At 47.3% G+C, this 19,540-nt stretch overlaps 10 protein-coding genes across 10 annotated transcripts; 5 read left to right on the top strand and 5 right to left on the bottom strand.

The window, feature by feature from the left end:
* Nucleotides 1-346: 346 nt before the first annotated feature.
* On the top strand, nt 347-1,592 carry FMAN_06398 (uncharacterized protein; the record flags this gene model as incomplete). The annotated part of the gene is made up of 3 exons (XM_041826824.1): nt 347-865; nt 917-1,337; nt 1,390-1,592. The coding sequence occupies 3 exons, from the start codon at nt 347-349 to the stop codon at nt 1,590-1,592; spliced, it is 1,143 nt and encodes a 380-aa protein (XP_041677849.1).
* A 68-nt stretch (nt 1,593-1,660) lies between these two features.
* FMAN_06399 (uncharacterized protein) lies at nt 1,661-3,061 on the bottom strand (the record flags this gene model as incomplete). The annotated part of the gene is made up of 1 exon (XM_041826823.1): nt 1,661-3,061. One exon carries the CDS (start codon nt 3,059-3,061, stop codon nt 1,661-1,663), a length of 1,401 nt encoding a protein of 466 aa, XP_041677848.1.
* A 282-nt stretch (nt 3,062-3,343) lies between these two features.
* FMAN_06400 (uncharacterized protein) lies at nt 3,344-4,654 on the bottom strand (the record flags this gene model as incomplete). Its single annotated transcript, XM_041826822.1, has 3 exons — nt 3,344-3,480; nt 3,528-3,963; nt 4,013-4,654. The coding sequence occupies 3 exons, from the start codon at nt 4,652-4,654 to the stop codon at nt 3,344-3,346; spliced, it is 1,215 nt and encodes a 404-aa protein (XP_041677847.1).
* Nucleotides 4,655-5,534: 880 nt separating this feature from the next.
* On the top strand, nt 5,535-7,666 carry FMAN_06401 (uncharacterized protein; the record flags this gene model as incomplete). Its single annotated transcript, XM_041826821.1, has 2 exons — nt 5,535-6,042; nt 6,090-7,666. 2 exons carry the CDS (start codon nt 5,535-5,537, stop codon nt 7,664-7,666), a joined length of 2,085 nt encoding a protein of 694 aa, XP_041677846.1.
* Nucleotides 7,667-8,381: 715 nt separating this feature from the next.
* FMAN_06402 (uncharacterized protein) lies at nt 8,382-10,327 on the top strand (the record flags this gene model as incomplete). Its single annotated transcript, XM_041826820.1, has 4 exons — nt 8,382-8,473; nt 8,522-8,703; nt 8,754-9,353; nt 9,408-10,327. The coding sequence occupies 4 exons, from the start codon at nt 8,382-8,384 to the stop codon at nt 10,325-10,327; spliced, it is 1,794 nt and encodes a 597-aa protein (XP_041677845.1).
* Nucleotides 10,328-10,941: 614 nt separating this feature from the next.
* FMAN_06403 (Putative heme-binding peroxidase) lies at nt 10,942-11,991 on the bottom strand (the record flags this gene model as incomplete). The annotated part of the gene is made up of 2 exons (XM_041826818.1): nt 10,942-11,791; nt 11,846-11,991. 2 exons carry the CDS (start codon nt 11,989-11,991, stop codon nt 10,942-10,944), a joined length of 996 nt encoding a protein of 331 aa, XP_041677844.1.
* Nucleotides 11,992-13,053: 1,062 nt separating this feature from the next.
* On the top strand, nt 13,054-14,032 carry FMAN_06404 (uncharacterized protein; the record flags this gene model as incomplete). Its single annotated transcript, XM_041826817.1, has 3 exons — nt 13,054-13,160; nt 13,213-13,655; nt 13,704-14,032. The coding sequence occupies 3 exons, from the start codon at nt 13,054-13,056 to the stop codon at nt 14,030-14,032; spliced, it is 879 nt and encodes a 292-aa protein (XP_041677843.1).
* A 197-nt stretch (nt 14,033-14,229) lies between these two features.
* FMAN_06405 (uncharacterized protein) lies at nt 14,230-15,343 on the top strand (the record flags this gene model as incomplete). Its single annotated transcript, XM_041826816.1, has 3 exons — nt 14,230-15,046; nt 15,105-15,261; nt 15,310-15,343. The coding sequence occupies 3 exons, from the start codon at nt 14,230-14,232 to the stop codon at nt 15,341-15,343; spliced, it is 1,008 nt and encodes a 335-aa protein (XP_041677842.1).
* A 190-nt stretch (nt 15,344-15,533) lies between these two features.
* On the bottom strand, nt 15,534-16,744 carry FMAN_06406 (uncharacterized protein; the record flags this gene model as incomplete). The annotated part of the gene is made up of 4 exons (XM_041826815.1): nt 15,534-16,054; nt 16,123-16,285; nt 16,337-16,622; nt 16,674-16,744. The coding sequence occupies 4 exons, from the start codon at nt 16,742-16,744 to the stop codon at nt 15,534-15,536; spliced, it is 1,041 nt and encodes a 346-aa protein (XP_041677841.1).
* Nucleotides 16,745-17,204: 460 nt separating this feature from the next.
* FMAN_06407 (uncharacterized protein) lies at nt 17,205-18,844 on the bottom strand (the record flags this gene model as incomplete). Its single annotated transcript, XM_041826814.1, has 4 exons — nt 17,205-17,948; nt 17,995-18,069; nt 18,120-18,691; nt 18,739-18,844. 4 exons carry the CDS (start codon nt 18,842-18,844, stop codon nt 17,205-17,207), a joined length of 1,497 nt encoding a protein of 498 aa, XP_041677840.1.
* Between the last annotated feature and the right edge of the window lie 696 nt (nt 18,845-19,540).

Here is a 19,540-nt window from a genome sequence, read left to right as displayed (position 1 = left end):
TTGAAAACGTTATTTCGTATGATTCCCTTAATGACGCCACAGGCTTGTTTTAGCGGCCCGCGGCGCCACTCCCGGCTGCCGGGCCGTTTCGTCATCATCAAAAAGCAAAAAGCAAAAAAAACTCACCTCGCCTATCTTATCAGGAGCTTCACTTTTGGCACTATGCTGTATCTACCCTAAGCTGGCATAAAGATCGTAGAAACTTGGCATTATATGCGTCTCAATCCTGCAATAACTCAAGACAGGTTTCCATCGGATACTCGGTGCCGATCATGCATTGGCACTTGCACATGAGCCTCGGCAACGGCTGGACCCCCTCTTTGGAGATGGAATTGCCAAGTTTACCATGAAGAGACACGTCAAGATAAAAGATCGCTATTGTCAGACGCTTCTCTTCTTTGTACTGGGAAATATTCTGTATAGTCGATTTTTTTCAGGTATAATGAGTGTTGATAATACGCAACCAGAGGGGGAGAACCCGATCGGTGATATTCAGGTTGAGTTTCTTGGCACCCAAAAATCCAGCAACACAGCGAGTCGTCGCGACCTTGGCTTTACAGGTCAACTTGGAGGAAAATGGTATGCTGTTTACGGCGATGTGCTATGGTGCGATTCAGGTGTCACCGATCCTGAAGACGATAATGAGGGATTTCATGGCATGGTCAGAAATGCTGTTTCTGCTCTGACAGATGATCCTCTTGTTGTTGAGGACCTGCATCTGAATGATGATGAGCCGGTTCCTCACCAGAAGCAGTTTATGCCATTCAATGAAGACTGGGGCGAGACGAACACGTTTGGCTTCGGAGGGACTGGCATCGTGGAGGTTGACCCTGATACTGCTACTGGTGCTCTCTATTATCTCGTTGTAAGTTGTACCAGTTCCTATACAAGATTTGGTTGACCTAGAATTCTTTAGAATGACAACGAGCATTACAAGGGCGCTGGAGTAGCCAAAGTTGAGCTCATCGACGACGTCCCACATATCACCGACCGCTACGGCGAGAATGGTATCTGGTGGAATGGTGATGAGGTACCCAAATACGGCGATGTCGCAACGTATCGGGACGTCAACAGCGAATACATCTATATCCTTGGGAACCCACCCAACCCAATCACAGAGTTCCCTGATAAGCTGTACATCTACATGGCTCGCGTCCCTGCAAAAGATGCCTTCGACCTCGATAAGTATGAGTATTGGTGGGGAAGACAAGAAGGATGGAAGAGTGAAGTTCTTACCACGTTCAACTGCGAAACAGCCGTTATGTGGGGTGTTGGGCAAGGACAGATTGTGTACAACAATCACTTCCAGACGTACTTTTACGTTCACCTTGATCTTTGTACGTACGCTCTCCTATGGCGTTTTATCCATTACTGACAGAGTTGAAAAAGCCGGTATAGTCTTCTTGAAGACAGCGCCCAGTCCCGAAGGTCCTTGGACAGAGGGAAAGGAGATTTACAAGGATGAGCCCATTGATGGGGGTCTGGTGTATGCCGGAATAGCATACCCGCATTTGGATGAATCTGGCGAGACGTTGACGATTGGTTTCACCAACAACAACTGGATCCGGGTTGTCAAGGTTACATTTACATAGAAGTTATGAAAGCAACGGAAATTACTAGTATTGTACAATCTGTTCTGTTTTGCCGCAGTGCTGTCGCATTACAACTCATCATCCTTCTCTTGTTTGTTCTCGCAAACACCATCAAAGTCCCCATATTTCTCCATACCCGCACTAACAATCTTTTTAAATTCCTTGAATGGACAACTTGCCCCTGGTCCGTTTTGACATAAAGGCAAGGGTCGGGGTGCCGTGTTTGCAATAAATCTGATGTACTCCTCCTTCTCAGATGTGCCGTCTTTAGCAACTGGTCTCTTGCATGTCATCTTCTCCATGCCAACGTGGCCCAAGAACGGAATGAGATCAGACATTTTCCAAGCTCGAACATGGTTGACGTGTGTAGTGGGGAATTCATCGTATCCTTGGCTGGAAGACGAGTTGAAGATTCCTAGAGCTGTAGCGACAAATGGAGGGACTTCGCGATGGGTGAAGAAGAAAAATAAGCGCTGCTCCTTAGGCCATCCTGATGATTCATCGTCAATCAATTCTGAGTTCTCGTCGATTTTGCTGAATAGCTTAGACTGTGAATACAACCATGGAAAACCGAGGTAGTTCGACAGGGGATTGAAAGGCCCGACCATGTGAGCATATTTCATATCCCAGGCATATTCATACGAAAGCCACTCGGCATCAGAAAACAATCCACAGACGGGAGATTTCTTTCCTCGAATTGCAGATTCGTAGCCACAAATTGATTGAAGCGCAAAAACATCGAAGGGATCGAGTTCGTAGTCGTCGGGCGTATACGGACGTAAGCGCTTCGCGACGCCACTTGCGTAGTTCTTAACAAACTTCTGCTGCTGCTCTGTACCAGGCGATTTGGAGAACTTGGAGCACGCCTTGTGAGGGAGAAGAGCGCGCGTGCCGTTGTTCAATTCCTTCTTGTCAAAACGCGTAATTTCGATATTTCCATCTTCGGGGAACGCTTGGAGAAATGCCTTGGCTGTGTCGTAGGTTCTGTCTTTCGTATCGGCGATGACGCGCTTTACCGATGACGCTAGGTGTCGATAGCGTTTCACAAGGTGGCGACCGACTTTCTTCGCGTCAACCTTGCCTGAGGGAGTGACGTCTTCGAGATGATTCTCTTCAATTGGTGAGTACCATTTGTTCAGGAATTCAAGCGGTCCTGAGAAGTCGCCGCGATGCTTCTCGAGCTTGTATAGGAACGGCTTGATGTAGTCCTCATACTCGGCGTCATTGGCGTAAATCGCAGCGTGTCGGATGAGATACGACGCGGCTGTGACGGTACATCCTTCAGGTGCAGCGTGCGACAATCCAAAGCCTACGGCATCGAAATATGGCGATATTCCCGGGAGGTGGAGAAGAGGATCGAATTGATAGCCTTGGGTATGATCAAAGCTGTCAATTGGCTGCTGAATGACCGACGCGACAGCAATTGCAGGTAAAGCTGCAGCCGCAATGGCACGCAGACTGTGATGCATCGCGAAAATCAATAATCGAGAAATTATTAAGTAGGAAACAGATTCACGAGGTTGCAGTCTTGGCCTGTTTTATTCCAGGAACAAGGTGAGGACGATCGATGACGTACAGGGAATTTGGTGGAACCTAAATGCTAAGCTTCGAAGCTAAGATAAGAAATCAGGGCCAGTGACATTGCTGAGATTAGCCTGAGCGGACGCTAAACGCCGGCTTCCACGTCATTCCAAGACATCCAACCTCAATCAATACAAAAGCAAATAAATCAATAATAAATAAAGGAGGCATCAATTGCCATTGTCAATCATCTTGGGCAATTGCTCAACAAACAATGTCTTTCGGATCGCATGGACCATAAAACCTGGGATGCGCCAATTTCCATAATGGCCTACGCCAGACTTGCCGATCTGCATTCCTCCCATTGCTGTAAAAATTAGCATTGTTTTTCATGATAGGTCAGGAATAGCATACCAGTTGTCGAGGCTTTGTATGGAATCATAGGTTTTCTAAGCATTATCTGCACAAGATTCTTGGCCATATGACCAGCCTGCGTATTCACGAACCAGAACTGCGGTGCCTCAAGATTAGACACGTCGCCAATTGCGAAAACATCCTCTCGACCTTTGACGGCGAGATATTGATCGACTTTGACATAGCCGTGCGCGTCAAGAAGATCAGGTGGGATGAAGGATGAGTTGGGGATCACGCCAAATGTTGGAATGACGAGGTCGGTGACTACCGTCTTTCCGTCGGAGAAATTGACTTTCTGCTTGCCGTTGGGAAGCGTAATAGACTCATTAACTTTTGTGTTAAGTCTGATATTGACGCCGAGCTTCTCGAGTTGACCATGTGCGGACTTGGAGACGCTGTCGGGGCGATTATCGAGGACACTTGAACCAGCATTGATCTATACACGTCGTTAGCTTGATTTGGTCTTGGGTGGATGACTTTCTTACCAGGGTAATTTCCTTCTTGTTGCCATAGTAGTCCGCTAACTCGCCTGCAACCTCTACACCAGTCGGCCCTGCACCAGCAACAATAATAGAATGGGCTTCGCCAACGCGCTTCTGATACGCATGAACATACTCTCTCGTTGCATCCGTTGATCCCCTGGACTTGAATGGTGACTCGGCTTTAGTCGAAGATCCAGTACCAATGAGGAGATAATCATAGCTAATGAGAGTCTCCTGCCCTTCTTTATAAACCTTGACCTGTTTATTGCTGATATCAATGCCAGTGGCTGTACCAACGATCAACTCAAACTTGCCACCGTATTTTGCGAACCCAGGAGCAATAGCTTGGAAGAGATTATCATCGGGGATAGTTCCTGGGATGATGGCGCGGGGCATGGCAAGATTCCAGAAGAAGTGAGAATCGCGAGAGATCATCGTCACCTTGTACGGCCCTGCACTTTTGTGCTGCATGCCTTGGAGGAACTTGTGAGCTGTCCTGACAGAGGCGAAAGAGCCGCCTATTGTGACAATGTGTTTTGGCTTTTGAGACATGTTCTTTGGGTTCTGTGACGGTTCAAGGAAGATTCCACAGGTGATAAAGTGAAAGGCGTTAGCCAAGAAATCGAGGAGAGCACCAAGAAACATGGCAGATAGTATTTGTGGATATGTACTGAGTATGAAGACTGGCTCCTCGCCACATATTTAATGTTAATCAATGTACGCATTCCTCCATGATGTGCTGACAGTTGCAACCATGTCAGACTAATAAGCAATTACATATCAACAGTCTTCCCCATGTTGATGTAGTAGCTTATATATTCCCGCGCGGCTAATACTCCAGATGTCGTCAGATCTCAGATGGATGGTACAGTTGGGGCTGACATCGCACCATCGTGCCGCGCGGTAATCAGTCAGCAACATTCCGTGAACCTTGATTCTTTCATGGCCCCTTTGCTTTTGCTCCATTCTTAGATTCTTTGTCTCATAAATATGCCAGTTATTTTGCAGATAAACAATTCAATTTCACAGTTCTAACTAATTCAACCAAAAGTGTACACGGCATCACTGTGAGTCCTACCAGATTTTTCGATGTTAGACCAGAGCGATGCAACATTCCTTCGGCCAATGCAGAGAGATGAAATAGAATGAATTCTGTGCCTCGCTGATTTTAGTGTTTCATCATTCATCCGGTAATGCCGAAAGTTAGGGTTGCCTGTTCTCACAAGTAAGCAGCTTGGGATTGAACGGAACGGTGTAGGGTAGCGTGTCCGCTAGACTCGATTAGTGTTTCTCGACCACACCCTTTGCCCAACTGTATTTCCAACCTCACTGAAGTCCTACCCCTTCTATATAATTGCCAAGGCCTTTTCAGCCTATTCCAGGCAGCATCATGCTATAATCCACATTAAGGACGACTTCGCGGGGGCTGTGCTTACGTCACGTGATCCCCTCGCCTAACCCCTCTATATCTTTCTTGACGACATGCAACTATCATCAGTGCCTCTTCCGTAACAACCTTCCAACCATGGCTTCAGAAGAATCAGCACCACCCAAGACGATGCTAGTCTTTAGCAACAAGTCACCAGAGGAGGCCGCTATTTTCGGCCTCCGCGGCAGTGACATCCAGAACCTCAGAACTGAGCCGGTCCCTGGCCCGCCCGCTACGCCCGATGAGTGGGGGTTCACGAGACCAACGGCAGATGGGGTCTGCAAATACTGTCAACTCATGCTTCATCCAGATCCGCCGCAGCTCATCCAGCATCAGCCCAATATCATGCACCTGATTAACTCAGGTGATACCTGCTCGACTTGCAAATGGCTCGAAGTTAGCCTGCAGCGCGGTGCTACCTCAGTGCTAGCTGAGTTTCAGCGAGGTAACCCGGAGTTATGTGACAAGAAAAACTTCTCAAGACCTGTTACCGTGGAGTTGACCAAGCATGAGAAGTATATCATGGCAGTTGGCTGGGTAGGAGACAGGCAACTTTACACGAATGGTGGAATACCTCTAACGATATCTTCGCCATCCCGTCTAGGTATGCCTTTATCACTACTCTAGAACCTATGTCTAACGTCTAGATAGGGAGTCTTGCTAGTCGGAGATTCTGGATTCCTCACGACGAACTGGATGAATCAGAACCTTTCAAGCGTCAAGATACACTGAAGATGTGGCTGAACGAATGCAAAGACCACGAACAGTGCATGAAATCTCTTCCTAACACCAAGGAAGCAAAGCTCCCGACGCGCGTGTTGGACCTGAGTGGAAGCGTGGACATTCCATCGGATCCCAAAGACATCAAGATCAAACTACGAGAGACAGAGGAGGGAGAAACTGGAACTTACACGGCTCTGAGCTACTGCTGGGGTGCCAACCCAGATCTCCATTTCAAAACGACAAGCGAGAATTTCGAGAAGCACACAGAAGGAATCGACTTCTTCGACTTACCTCTGACACAGAGGGAGACTATCCTTGCTACGCTTTACCTGGGAATCCGATATCTTTGGATCGACGGCTTATGCATAATTCAAGACTCTCGTGAAGACTGGGAAGCCGAGTCAGTCAAGATGGGATCTGTTTATACGAATGCACATCTTACGCTCGCAGCTACTTCATCTGATACCCCAGAGATGGGTCTTCTTCTTCCCTTCCAAGGCGCCCAATGCGTAAAGATTCATGGAGAAACGATTAGTGTCCGCATGGAAACTCACCGAGAGCTTGATAGGATGTCTGAACCCTTGAACACTAGAGGCTGGACACTGCAAGAGGGCGTGTTGGCGTCGAGAATTGTCTGCTTTGGCAAGGAGCAGTGGCTCTGGAAATGTCCTGGTCGCTACGCCACGGAAGATGGACTGATCGATGTACCGCGAGACTTTGATGGTGGTCTGGTTCAGTGGGCTGATATTGTGCAGCAAGGCCCTGGAGAGGATGGAAACAATTATCTGCGACATTGGTATCGAATGGTGACAAACTACTCAAGTCGTGATCTGACTTACCAAAGCGACAAATGGAATGCCATCGCTGGACTGACAGAAATGTTCAGAAACTTGACTGGTTATACCTACCTGGCAGGTCTTTGGGAAGAAGATCTCGCAAATGGACTTGTGTGGGAAGCGAAAATGCGTGGGGTGATCCGTGAGCCGGGAAGCATCCCATCATGGTCTTGGATGTCCGTGAAAGGCGGGATCAAGGGATATGTACACACGACCCCAATGACCTCTATGATCGAGCTTTTACAGAGTGATTTGCAATGGGAAGGAACCCCGCTCGCATCACCTCTGAAAGTTGCCCGCTTGACAGTCAAAGGAAAGATCATCCAGGCAACATTGGGAGCGCGCTCTGTTACACAGGACTCTCGGCACCACGTTCTTGCAGCCTCGGGGAGTGACGAAATCTTTGGCGAGGCGTTTTTGGATAGCAAAATTCCTGATGGGGCTGAAATGCCGACTGTCTCGTGCCTTTTTGTCATGGAAGTGCCCGAGAAGGAATATTTCACATTGCTTCTCACACCAGCATCAGGAGGTGAAGAAGACGGCCACGATAAAGGTATGACAAGAATTGGTATTGGCGTTTTCTGGACTCGATCTAGATTTTACAGTAACAGGACTGAAGGAGACATGATTTTGGACAAGGCTTCAGAGGCCACAGTGGTGCTGGTATAGAAGGGTGAAATTCCATGGCGGTATTACTTTGTTTCCGAATAGAGAGTACGTACCGAATCAGGCTCCGAGTTTGGGAAACAATGGGTTGTTAGAATTGCTGCCTGAAATGTGTATATGCCCCATAATCATGCATTCTCCTCCTAGCTTGGTCCACTCGCAACCCTGCCTGGCTGAAACTTTGGGACGGCTGAAGCCGCTTCTCCGACGATCCTTGACCAACGTGCATAAGCTGAAAAAGTTGATGTCATAGTCTATCATGGCCTGAGTAGCGCGGAGAGTTCAGACTTGTTAACAATCTTGGAATTTATTTACTTAGGAGAGCTTTGCTGAACGAATGGTTCATAACAATAGGCATGAACATTCACTTCTTGGATTGACTGATGAAAAAGAAATGCGACTCGGGCTGCATGGTTCAAGTAGGCTGCATCCAGCGCATCGGTTACACAACGTATGTGATGTTCGGAGGAAATGAGACATGTCGTATTTATGTGCAGTGAAGCTGGCGCTTGCTCATTAACCTCACCAATCACAGTAGCCAGCTTCCGACAGCTATTGCTTTGTTTTCGCCTTGCCATTTTGCGGTGACAAGAGGCTTGACTCGTGAATTACAAATACCCCGTGGGTAATACAAAATAAAGAAAGCCTAAGTCACGCTAGAGGATACTCACTCAAGACACCATAACTTGAGCACTTCATCTCCAACCCATTGCCCAAAATGCGGTTACACGACTCACAGCTCGGAGACGCATACCAGGATAAGAAGAAGGACGAGGTTAGAACTCGCCTTGGGGATGAAAATTGGAACGGGTGAGTACTACTTCACGTAGAAATCCAACCAGCACTGAAAGGTTACAGGCCCACGGAGCGAGGACCTTATTTGAAGTATGTTGAGAGCCTGTTAAGGAGATGGCCGCAGCTTGAGCTGTTACATGATTTCATGGAAGTTGGGACTGTGCCTACGCGTTGGTGTATTTTCCCAGGAGAAGAAAAGGAGAAGAATGAGCAAGGCCGCTATGTATATGATTCTAACATCGAAGGTGAGCATCAACACGTTTAAAGTAATTCGACACTGACCTTAAAACCGAAGAGAGAAGAAGACAACAAGAAGAAAGAGCCACGAAGATGAATGTCGCGTGCCTGACATTCAAAGAAGATGGACAGGCAGAACAGCACCCAGACAAGAACCTTCATAGGTCTGAAGATCTTAAAAGCGCTATTGAAATGGCAAAAAAGCCTGAATCAGGAGTCAAGTTCAGCTTATTTGTCGTCGAGGACCTTTCACGAGACGTGATCGAAATCCTTGGATCTGAGCTAGCTATTGATCCAAGATTCTTCCGCGCTCATATTACCGAGTATGTCTGGAACAACATCCGCGACAGATGGCGCGAGCCGTCAATACTTCAGGTTGATGCCGAAAGACAGACGTGGTTTCAGCTTCGCTTGATCCGTTCTCGGTATTTTGAGAATCAAAGCCAGCTTGCGGAAGCAAAAGAACAAGTCGACGAGTTCAATGTTGTGCGACGCCTTGACGCAGATAAGAACCAAATTTTCTGGGATAAGGATCCAGATCCTACTATATGGGAAAGGCTTGCAGGAAAGTCTTCTCAATATAAGAGCCGAGTTGATGCAAAGGTTGGACATATGCGCAGTCGTGCTACGTTTTGGTTAAACCCAGAATCAACTATCGGTAAGCATACTGATTTAGGTCAGGAATCCCAGGCTGACCATTGTCAAAAATAAGGTGTTCTTTTACTTGAACCAACTCCGGAAGCCGGGTATCCTCTTTGGCGGGGATATCCCAACTGGGACGAGCTTCCTGCTTTCGGAACCACCGATGCCCCTCCAGACGCAGTGCATGACCTTAAGATCCCGCCATCATTGAGATCCAAGGATGCTAGAAACCCAATGAGCTGGTTCGAAGACTACATTTTCTGGGCCAAGAAGAGCACCAATTTCTCGAAGCCTAAAGATGGTGCGAATCAACCACTTTCCATTCCGATCCAGTGCTTGTTGCACTTGGTATGTGGCGAGTGGCTGACGTTCGCTGACTATCTTAACGCCCGGCTCAACCAAATCGACTGGGGAATCGTGAACCCATCATTCTTCCCCGAGTCTGGAGGCACAGACCATCAGAAGCAGAGTCTTAGAAAGCTCCATTTCTGGCGGCGATGGGTACCCCAAGCACGGGATATGCTTCAGGCAACCATGAGCCAAGTCCTGGATGATAAAGGAAACGAGGTTGACAAGTCTTTCAAGCTTTACCAAGATGATTTGGAGATTATTAAGAAACGCTTGGAGGACTACGAAATGCGGATCGACCGTCTCAGCACCGTTGTCAACTCGACCATCAGCCTGACTGATGCCAGCAACACATCCAAACTCACCATACTGGCATCGTTTTTCATCCCGCCGAGCTTAGTGGCTGCACTATTATCAATGAACATGGATCCACTGATTGGGCTTGGGAACTCGCTCAAATGGTGGGCAGTGGCGTCTGTCGTGGCTGTGACGATTCTTTTCACCATAGGATATCTCTTGAAGACCAAGAAGGCGGAAAGCTTGAAAAAGAACTTGTCAATTACGAAACTGGTTTCCAAGTTGGAAGCACGGTGGAGGAACAGGTCACAGCCAAGTAAGGGTGCGAATGGTTCAGCTTGTTGAGAGACAGAATTTATGATTATGTTTAAAAAGGCCTGGCCTTACTTGGGTCAGAGTGAGGGGAGGAAGTGGGGAGGCGTGGGACTGTACACGGCCATTTAGTCGATGAGGTTGGAATGGATGGGGATTCACTGTCGTAAACCTAGCCACTTGAAATCGTCAAAGAAATTGAGGCCTGCCATGAAGGGAAGCTCGTATTATGCACGCCAAGCTACCAGGATATATCACAACAGTCAACGTGCAGCGCTAGCGGTGATGTTTGTAGATCAGGGAGTGAGCTACGTTGCCGATTGGCGCAGCCCAATAAGATCCCTTGATATGTGCCGTGGCAAATACTGACTTCCTTTTGCCCATCCACTGGTTCCAAAATGTTTTCTGAGAGACCTCCATCAGAGTGCCAAATATGTCTAGATATTGTTAATACTCAATGAGGGGAAAATGGAATGTATCAGAAGTATTACTACCTACACGGAGTATTCAAAACCGACAGGCTTTAAGTAGTAAAATAAATTCCGCGTTGACGTAGTTATAAGAATTCGATCTATAGCCATCTAATTACACTTGTCTATCTCTTTCCCCATCTATAGTCTATACGGGTATAAATTAACAACAACGCATCAGAGCTTTGCCCTGGCGTGCATAACAGGACAACCATTTGTCTTGGCCCCTTGCCCAAACTCTGCATTTGTCGAGACCGAATCACTCTTCTTTGGCGCGCTTCTATATCCTCCCTTCTCATTATCGCTGTTTGTGATGTTCCCCTCTGCGTCTCTTGCTATTCCCAGCTCCAGCAGCTTGGCAAATGCTGCTTTGAAGTCGTTGAAGAACAGCTCCTTGTCTTCGGCATAAAGACGGACGTACTTGGAGAACTCGGGGTCTGTTGTCAGAGCTATATCGGTTGGAAGCATCATCAACTCCTCTTCTGTGTCCGGGTCAACAGAAGAGAACTGAAGAACACCAGATTCGGGGACTGTCTTTTCAGTCCACTTCTCAGACAGCAGGAGGCGGAAATATTGATTCGAGAATCGTGTCGGGTTGTTGACCCATTTGCCCTCGAATCCCGAGTTTTCCGTGTGGCATCGTCCAAGACTGTGCGCGCCACTGAGGGCTACAATCTCCCGGTCGTTGAATCCCATTCGGTAGAAGATGTCTCGGATATGGTCTGCTCCTTGAGCCGCATCAGGAAGACGACCGCGAGGTGGAAGCTTGCTGTCGTCGGTAAAGTCTGTCCGCCCCGGAAGCCAATCGATTTCCGGACCGCCCATGGCTCGGATGGCCGTTACACCGGCAAGTGTCCATAGGTCTGAGTATGTGATCCATGGGTGAAGACGCTTGATGGGCTCTAGGAAGAGGCGAGCATTCTGAAGGCCGGCGTTGGCGGGATCGCCACCCTCGGCCTCGTAGCGCATGCCCGCGCCGTTTGAACCTCCAGTATCTGTTGTTACGTCATATGTGCCAGAAGAGTGCCTAAAGACTACCTTAATTATGAACCGATGTTTGTCAGGTTTGTTTTAGACTTACCAGGCTAGGCGCACAAGAACAGGGCCAGCACTTCCATCGTCATAGTCAGGCTGGCGGAGAAGATCAATGACAGACTTTCTGACAGCTTCGAAGTCACCAGGCCTTGAGACCTGGGTTTCTGGTAGCGGCTTATCGATACTGGCCATCTCGAAAAGGCTCGGTGGAGAAAATTAAGGAAGAAATTTACGTGATAGGGTATAAAATAAACAAATCGTACACTGGGTCAGAATCTAATTCCAAGGTCAGAGATACAGGATCTTAATAGAAGGAAGGAATGACTACAAATAGAAAAGTCGAAGTGTCAAAGGATATTAAACATAAAAATCAGGAGACATTCTCGGTGCCATGTGATTGTAAATTAGACCAAGGCCCACAAGCAAAAGTCGTGATTGTGGGTCGGCAAAGACTGCCGAGGTAGATTGATAAGGATCAAGCCGAGGAACTCATATCTTCAATCAATCAAAACGAGATAAGAGAAAAAATTAAATAGGTCACTCTATGTTTGTTCTTCAATTTTTGCTTCGTCTTCGCCACATTTGCATCTCAATGTTGCTCCAATCTCTCCAACTACCCCAAATAAAAAACTCCCCTTCGCCCGGTTGGTCAACCTCGTCCCCAAATCGGCTAGCTCTGTCGACTCCAACTCTTTTCGAAGAGTCATATTATCTTCCTGTCGCTACACCTAAAATCCTGGATTTTTGCCCTCGAAGTTGGAATCTTTCTGACTGCTATGCTTTGGTGGTGAATATGAGCGCTCAGCCGCGAGGCCCAACTGGACATAACACGCTTTGACCAGGTACTACCAGCGAAGCTGTACAATTGACAGGCTGTGATGGTCAGTAAGCCAATCTCTTACTGCTATACTTTCCATGCTCGTCACCACATTTCCATGAACATGAAAAGAATTACTTCTTCGCGATATTATTATATTAATTTAGAATTTATAATTGTATTTCCTTTGACATTCATTGAACTCACTTCAAGAGCGAGATATCACTCGTCGCTCTAATCACCATCCCATTTCCACCAATCGGAGGATGTCGTATTGTGAAACGCTACCAATCTTCCGGATGAAACATCTTGGCAAAGACATTGAGGGTCAGGGTGATCAATTTAAAAGCTAAAGCGCCCATGTCATGGAAGTTTGATAACTTGTGTTTCCTGTTTTCCTCCGATCTTTTGTTCTTTTCGTTGTATTATTCTTAAAAATGCGGTCCTTTCCTCAACTTTTGAGTCTGGCAGCTGGACTGTCCCAGGCGACAGCTACCCCTGTACTGTCCAGAGCTGCTGGTGCTGCCAAGAACCTGGTTGTCTTGTAAGTTTTCTCTTTGTCGAATTGTTGAAGCTATCATTCTTATGAATCCTAGTGGCGATTCATACTCGACTGTTGGCTTCTGGCCCGGGGGCGACTTGCCTAGCGCTGGCAGCCCTCTCGGAAATCCCGCTCTACCAGGACAGACAACAGCAAATGGATTGAACTGGGTGGGCCAATTAACTAGCGTGCTGAATACTTCTACGGTCTTGACTTATGACTTTGCTGTCACTGGCGCTACAGTTGATAAGGAAATCGTCTCGACATATGCACAGTACTGCGTTGATGATCAAGTGGCCCAGTACAAAGAATATGTCGCAGACAAAATCAGTTCTGCAGAAACACTTGTCGCCGTATGGATCGGTATCAATGATCTCGGTGAACCATTCTGGAAGAAATCAGCAGCGCCAATTGAGAAGACTATGGATCGGTATTTCGAGCTTTTGAAGACGCTGTCCGAGACTGGATTGAAGAAGTTCGCCCTCCTCACTGTTCCTCGTAAGCCGCTTCTCCCTAATCCATAGCCCAAAACTAATATCGTACCAGCGTTCGCGGACCAAATTCCGGCTATGATCGGCCAGTCCGAATCAGACCTCAAAACGCTTCGCGCAGACATCATTGCCTATAACAAAGTTTTGACTGAGCGCGCTGCTACCTTTTCAAAGTCTGGCTCAGGTATCGAGGTGACCGTGTTTGACACGAAACCTACTTTTGACACCGCAGTCAAGAACTTCAAAGAGTATGGGGCCAAGGATGCGACATGCTATGGTGGAAACGAGTGCCTCTGGACTGATACATATCATGCTGGTGTCGCTATTCACAAAGCTCTTGCCAAGAATTTCGCGGAGGGTGTTAGTAAAGTTTTCGCGTTCTGAGCATTGAACATTGTAGAATAGTTGCGCTGGTAGAATCACTCAATTAACCTTACAGCATCCTTGTCGGAGAACGCTAGTCTGTTGGTTTTGGATGAACACATCGGGGTATTTAGCCGAGCCAGCATGTGAAGTGCCCCTCACGTTCCAATCACGACATGCAATTTTATCCCTCACCTATTATTATTACTGTCGACATAATGGCTGATCCTATCTCGACTGCCGATCCCGTGGCGCTAGAAGTTGATGAGGCTGATACCAACACGGCTAGCGATACTGACTCTCTTGGTTCAATTGAAGGGAGCTCCACTTCGTCAATTACCTCAAGCATTCTAAAGTATCGCCAGGAGAATGGCCGCACCTATCACGCGTATAAGGACGGCCAGTATGTGATACCCAACGACGAGCAGGAGCAGGATAGGCTCGATTTGCAACATCATCTTTTCCTTCTCACCTTTGATGACAAGCTCTATTTATCGCCCGCTGGTCGAGAAGGTCGTCAACTACACAATGTTCTCGACGTTGGGACAGGCACTGGACTCTGGGCTATGGACTTCGCCGATGAGCATCCCAGCGCTTCGGTTATCGGCATTGACCTCAGCCCCATCCAGAGTCCTTTCGTCCCTCCAAACTTGAGCTTCCAGGTCGACGATATTGAAGAGCCGTGGACATTTCATGTCAAATTCGATTTCATCTACAGTCGCATGATGACTGCATCCATCGCTGACTGGCCCGGCTTCTTCGCCAAGGCCTATGACAATCTCAATCCCGGCGGCTGGATCGAACTGGCAGACATTTATCCAATTACCAGCGATGATGGAACTCTCGCAAAAGACTCGGCAACTCATGAATGGGTCACCAAATTGTTGGACGGCACAAAGATGATTGGAAGACCATTCGATGGGGCGAATAAGTATAAGGAACAGCTCGAAGCCCAGGGCTTTCAGAACGTCCAACAGGTCGTGTTCAAGTGGCCTCAAAATACTTGGCCAAGAGACAAGAAGCACAAGGAGCTTGGTAAGAATTAATCTTTGCTCCAGTTCTATAGGTTTCTGAATGTGCTGACCGCGTGTAGGTGCTTGGAATCTGCAAAACATTAGCTCTGGCCTTGAAGGTCTTAGCTCTGCTGTCTATACACGTGTCCTCGGTTGGTCTAAAGAAGAGCTGGATGTATTACTCGCCAAGGTTCGCCGCGAATTGAAAGACAGAGCCATTCATTCTTACTGGCCTATGTAAGTCAAAGAACCATATTGGCAGTGCACTGAGCTAACCTAGCGAAGATACGTTGTATATGGGCAGAAGCCAGAAAAATGAAGTGCTGCCTTCCTATAGCACGCGGTGTTTCTCTCTTGAACTAGCAAAGTTAAATGGCCAGAATATTATTGAGCTCCTTCTGACTGAAACTCAGTTTGATTTTCGTCATGTAGATAATTCCAAGATACAATATTCTATCCTCGCCTTGTCACACCCGTTGAACTTCCTCAGATTCTATCAACTGCATGGTCTACTTCGGAACGAACTTTTCCAGAGTCCTAGTGATAAGGTTGTAGGTCGAGTTCCTGTCCAAACTCAGGTACAAGTCCGAGCCCTCATTGAAGCTACCCCAAGCAGTCCATCCATACCAGACATCACTGTTGCGATCGAGGAATGCCAGCATAGATTGAATCGTGTCAGCACACTGGGGGAAAGGTCCACCTCCAAACTCTGTGACCATTCCTTGAAAGCCATTGCGGCGCAAGATGCGAGTGACTTCTTCAAACCTCTTGACGAAACCACTCCAGGGCTCGCAGAGACCATATGCGCCAGCGATATCGTCAAAGTACTGGTGGAAGTCGTAGAGAGTGTTGTTGGCGGGGTCTTGAATGAGGCCGGGACCGATGCCTGGTTGAGAGAAAGCTTCCCAGTCAACGAGACGAGCAAATTGTGTTCCTGAGACAAGAATCTTCTGTTTGTCGGTGACGTTTCGGATTGCAAGAATTGCCGCCTGGTTGGTTGTGCTCCATTTGGCAATGTCGAGATCATGAGCTAGAGAACTGTCAGTTTGACTACGGGTAACGGACTATCGGTTAAGAGATGCTCGAAGTTTTACATACGCTCATTCATGAGTTGGAAGATGACCTTGGGGTTTGATTTGTACCTTTCGGCAAGCCTTGTCCAGAGATCGGCAAAGAGGTCGTTCGTAACGGTGATGTTGGGATTGAGGAATGACACTTCAGGTTGGTCAATCACGGCGCAGTACCAACGTGCATAGTTGTGCTAGAATAGTAAGCTTTTGAATATTGGAGTTGGTATACTGTCTTAACATACAATATCCAGGATGGCTTGTCCACCGTCATCGGTAATAGCCCTTACCAGCTTGTCAACTGCTTCCATGTTGGTCTCATTCAGGCTGCCCCCAAGCGACGTCTGAACATGTTGCCAAGCCATAGCAATTCGAAATAGATTGAAGCCTTTGTCGTGCCATGACTTGTAGTCTTCAACGGTGTTTATGTATGGATAGCTGTGATAACTTGGCTTGCAGGACAGGTCGAGGAAGGTGTTGTAAGCTGATCCGAGGATGTTGACATCGTTGGCGAGACCAAACAAGTTGACACTGCACATGTAAGTTAGTTTCTCCTTAGGTAGATGATCAAGTTAAACCTACCCTGCCCATTTTACTTGGCTAGCAATGGTAGTTTGCACTGCGAAAAGCAACGTAAAAGTCTTGAGCTGCATGATGACAATGAAAGAAAAGACTTTGGTCATTTCATCGACTTGACTGAGACTGCGAGAAGAGACTACTTTATAATAATCTTGCTGCAGACGCGCTCATGATTCAATAATTTCTTGGATCAGTGGCAGTGCCATATCCGAGCTTAACTAACACTTCACCTCGCGCTCCAGTTCCTGAAAGAGTAGTCTGAGATGACGATCCGTCAGCTTCGGCGGAGCCACGCTAGAGAGCACCTCGCGATCCGGCCCCACCACGGAAGCTGAGAATCCCGCTTTCTTACGATTATCCGGAATCACCGGCACATATGATCAGTGGGTGACTGTTGTAGAATTCCATTGGAACAACGGTCAATTACCTCAATGAACACCTTCCAGCCTTGCCCAATGCTACCCGTAGCGGCAATCAGTGCGTTAATGGCGAGCGCTGGTGAAGCTCAGGGCGGACGGGCAAGCAAAGCAGTTCTCAATATTTCTCTAGAATCTGCGCCCCAATGAATAGCCCTTTCGTAGTAGATATCTTTTCCATAACTCCTGCAACCCATTTCTGCAAGATCGGAATACCGCTCAGGTGATTATAAGCGACTTTCAGTGGGAATAGCAAGTTGAACGCTCCCGATGCACCACTTTCGTTCTGTAACATATAATCAACGCATTGACATATCGCCTGTGCGTTGCGGTACCGGTTTTCATGGTTCCAGAACACAAGCTCCGATGCCTCTGGAAATCGACTTTCGTCAGGAGACATACCTGCATCGAAGATGCAACAGTTGTCTGGCAATGATATCAACTGCCCCAATATTGAATGCAATATCAAGTGAGTTGTGTTGAAGGAAACAAATTCGATGGCTCTTTCGAGATCAGAAAAGTATAGGAATTGCTCCAGTGTGTCATGGGGTAGTTCTGATGATCCGTGTACCCTCTTCTGTCTCCAGCAACTATGAGGATACATAAAGTTCCATGAGATTCGTAAAGAGTTGAGCTGCTCAAAAGAAGTCTGCAGCTTTTGACTTATAAATTTTGTAGACGACGGGCAACTCTTCGCATCCGAAAGACTATCGAGATCCTCCATCATTCCAGGGATGTCGCACAAGATATCTTGTAAGAAATCCCCAATCGTCTTGGACATGGGTTGCAATGCCCATGGTATATGCTTCCACTCATCTTGTTCTAGAAAGATGCGTTTTCGGTTGACCATAGCACCGATAGACTGAAAGGCGTTAGCAATAGGTCAGTTGTAAAGTAAATTAACTTACTATGAATGGTCTGTTGATCTGTAGAATGGGCTTTGCCGCGTCCATCTGGAATCCATAAGGTCCTGCTATTTCCGTCTTTCAACGTTAGCGAAATCTAATCAACAATTGCTGCAAGGCTGCCGTACCAATGCTGCAACGCCATGGCAGTGTCGTAGCCAGTTTGACATGGAATCAGAAGATATCATCTCATATACACCAAGAAACAGCGCACTCCATATGGTGGCATGAGGGAGAGGCCTCGACGCTTCAGTCCTCGTTCCAAGATCGACCTTTAGCTTTTGGGTAGCTTTTCCATACAGTGTAGAGGCATGGATTCTCATTTCAGGTATACAGTGCACAGTAGAGAAGAAGGCTTCTGCAACACATAAGCCTGACATACCTGCTGTTGAATCTGCCTCGCTTGAGAAAAGATTGAGGATCGATGATCCGTCTTCGAGAGGTGACTTGACCAGTACAAACAGGTTTTTGACGAAGAAAGATATGACTACTTCATTCTTGAAGCCATGCAAGTCGATTGTGACCGGCATTTGCTTGAAGTCCCCCCGTTGAGTCAAGGCATCGGGAGACTGAAGCTCGGCATCTTGAGGCCGGACAGTTTTGGCAGCATCATGTAAATGATTTACAAATACAAGCTTGTCATCGTATTGGCATGGATGGAAGCCTTTACTGCACCTTTTACAGGTTGGTCGCTGTTCATCTATGGTCATCAGCCGTGAACAGAATTCCTTGAAGACAATGACATACCGCATTTGACCCTGCGTTTGCGGCACGTCAAGCATCCTTTACTGCGCCGAGGTTGCGTCCGTGGCTGGACACTCAATGCTCTAAAGCCTTTTGGCTGCGAAGACATGTCCTCGTCTCCAACGTTGACATGTTGGCGTGTTGAAGTGCAGGACTACCATTTTCGCTTGTGAGGGCCTTTTGCGACTGGAAAAAGTGGGAAGAGGTCCAGGCGGAGTTATGCATTTCCTATTTGGATGTAGTATCAAAATTGGCAAACTGCAGATGTTGATTGGTTCATCCGTCCCGCGAGTTGGTCTTCCATGCTCGGGCCTCATACGTCATCGAAATGATCTATTGGTCTCCTTTCCGACGCTGGTTCAGCTACACAACGCAGATACAAGATCAAGAGTTCTGATAAGTCATTCAAACCGGGTAGAACCCTTGTTGATAAACAGAAAAGGGGGCAGAATACCACCCAGTCAGTGTTGAAACTGGTGCAACTTGATTGGTCTGTTCGGTAGCTCACAATCCGGGTATCAAATATCCAGACGCTAACGCAGGGTGATGCGGGGGAGAGTCAAACTTCTCGGTAGACACGAATGATAGCAGACTCGGGATACATGCAACTGCCTATCTTCTGTGTCCTATCTTATCTCTTATACAAAGTATAAACAAATAATTCTAAAGAGTCAAGCATAAGATTCTATTACCTCCAAGCGCACTTCGCGTTCACAATCTAGCTTGTACGTGGATTAAATCTCCACTACCCTAAGCTGGCCCACAGAAGGGAGGCTCAATTCATGAACCCTGATGATATGAACCA

This window comes from Fusarium mangiferae, assembly GCF_900044065.1.
Source record: "Fusarium mangiferae strain MRC7560 genome assembly, contig: FMAN_scaffold002, whole genome shotgun sequence".
Classification (NCBI taxonomy): domain Eukaryota; kingdom Fungi; phylum Ascomycota; class Sordariomycetes; order Hypocreales; family Nectriaceae; genus Fusarium; species Fusarium mangiferae.
Note: the sequence above shows the minus strand (reverse complement) of the source record. Positions and strands in the feature narration are given on the sequence as shown.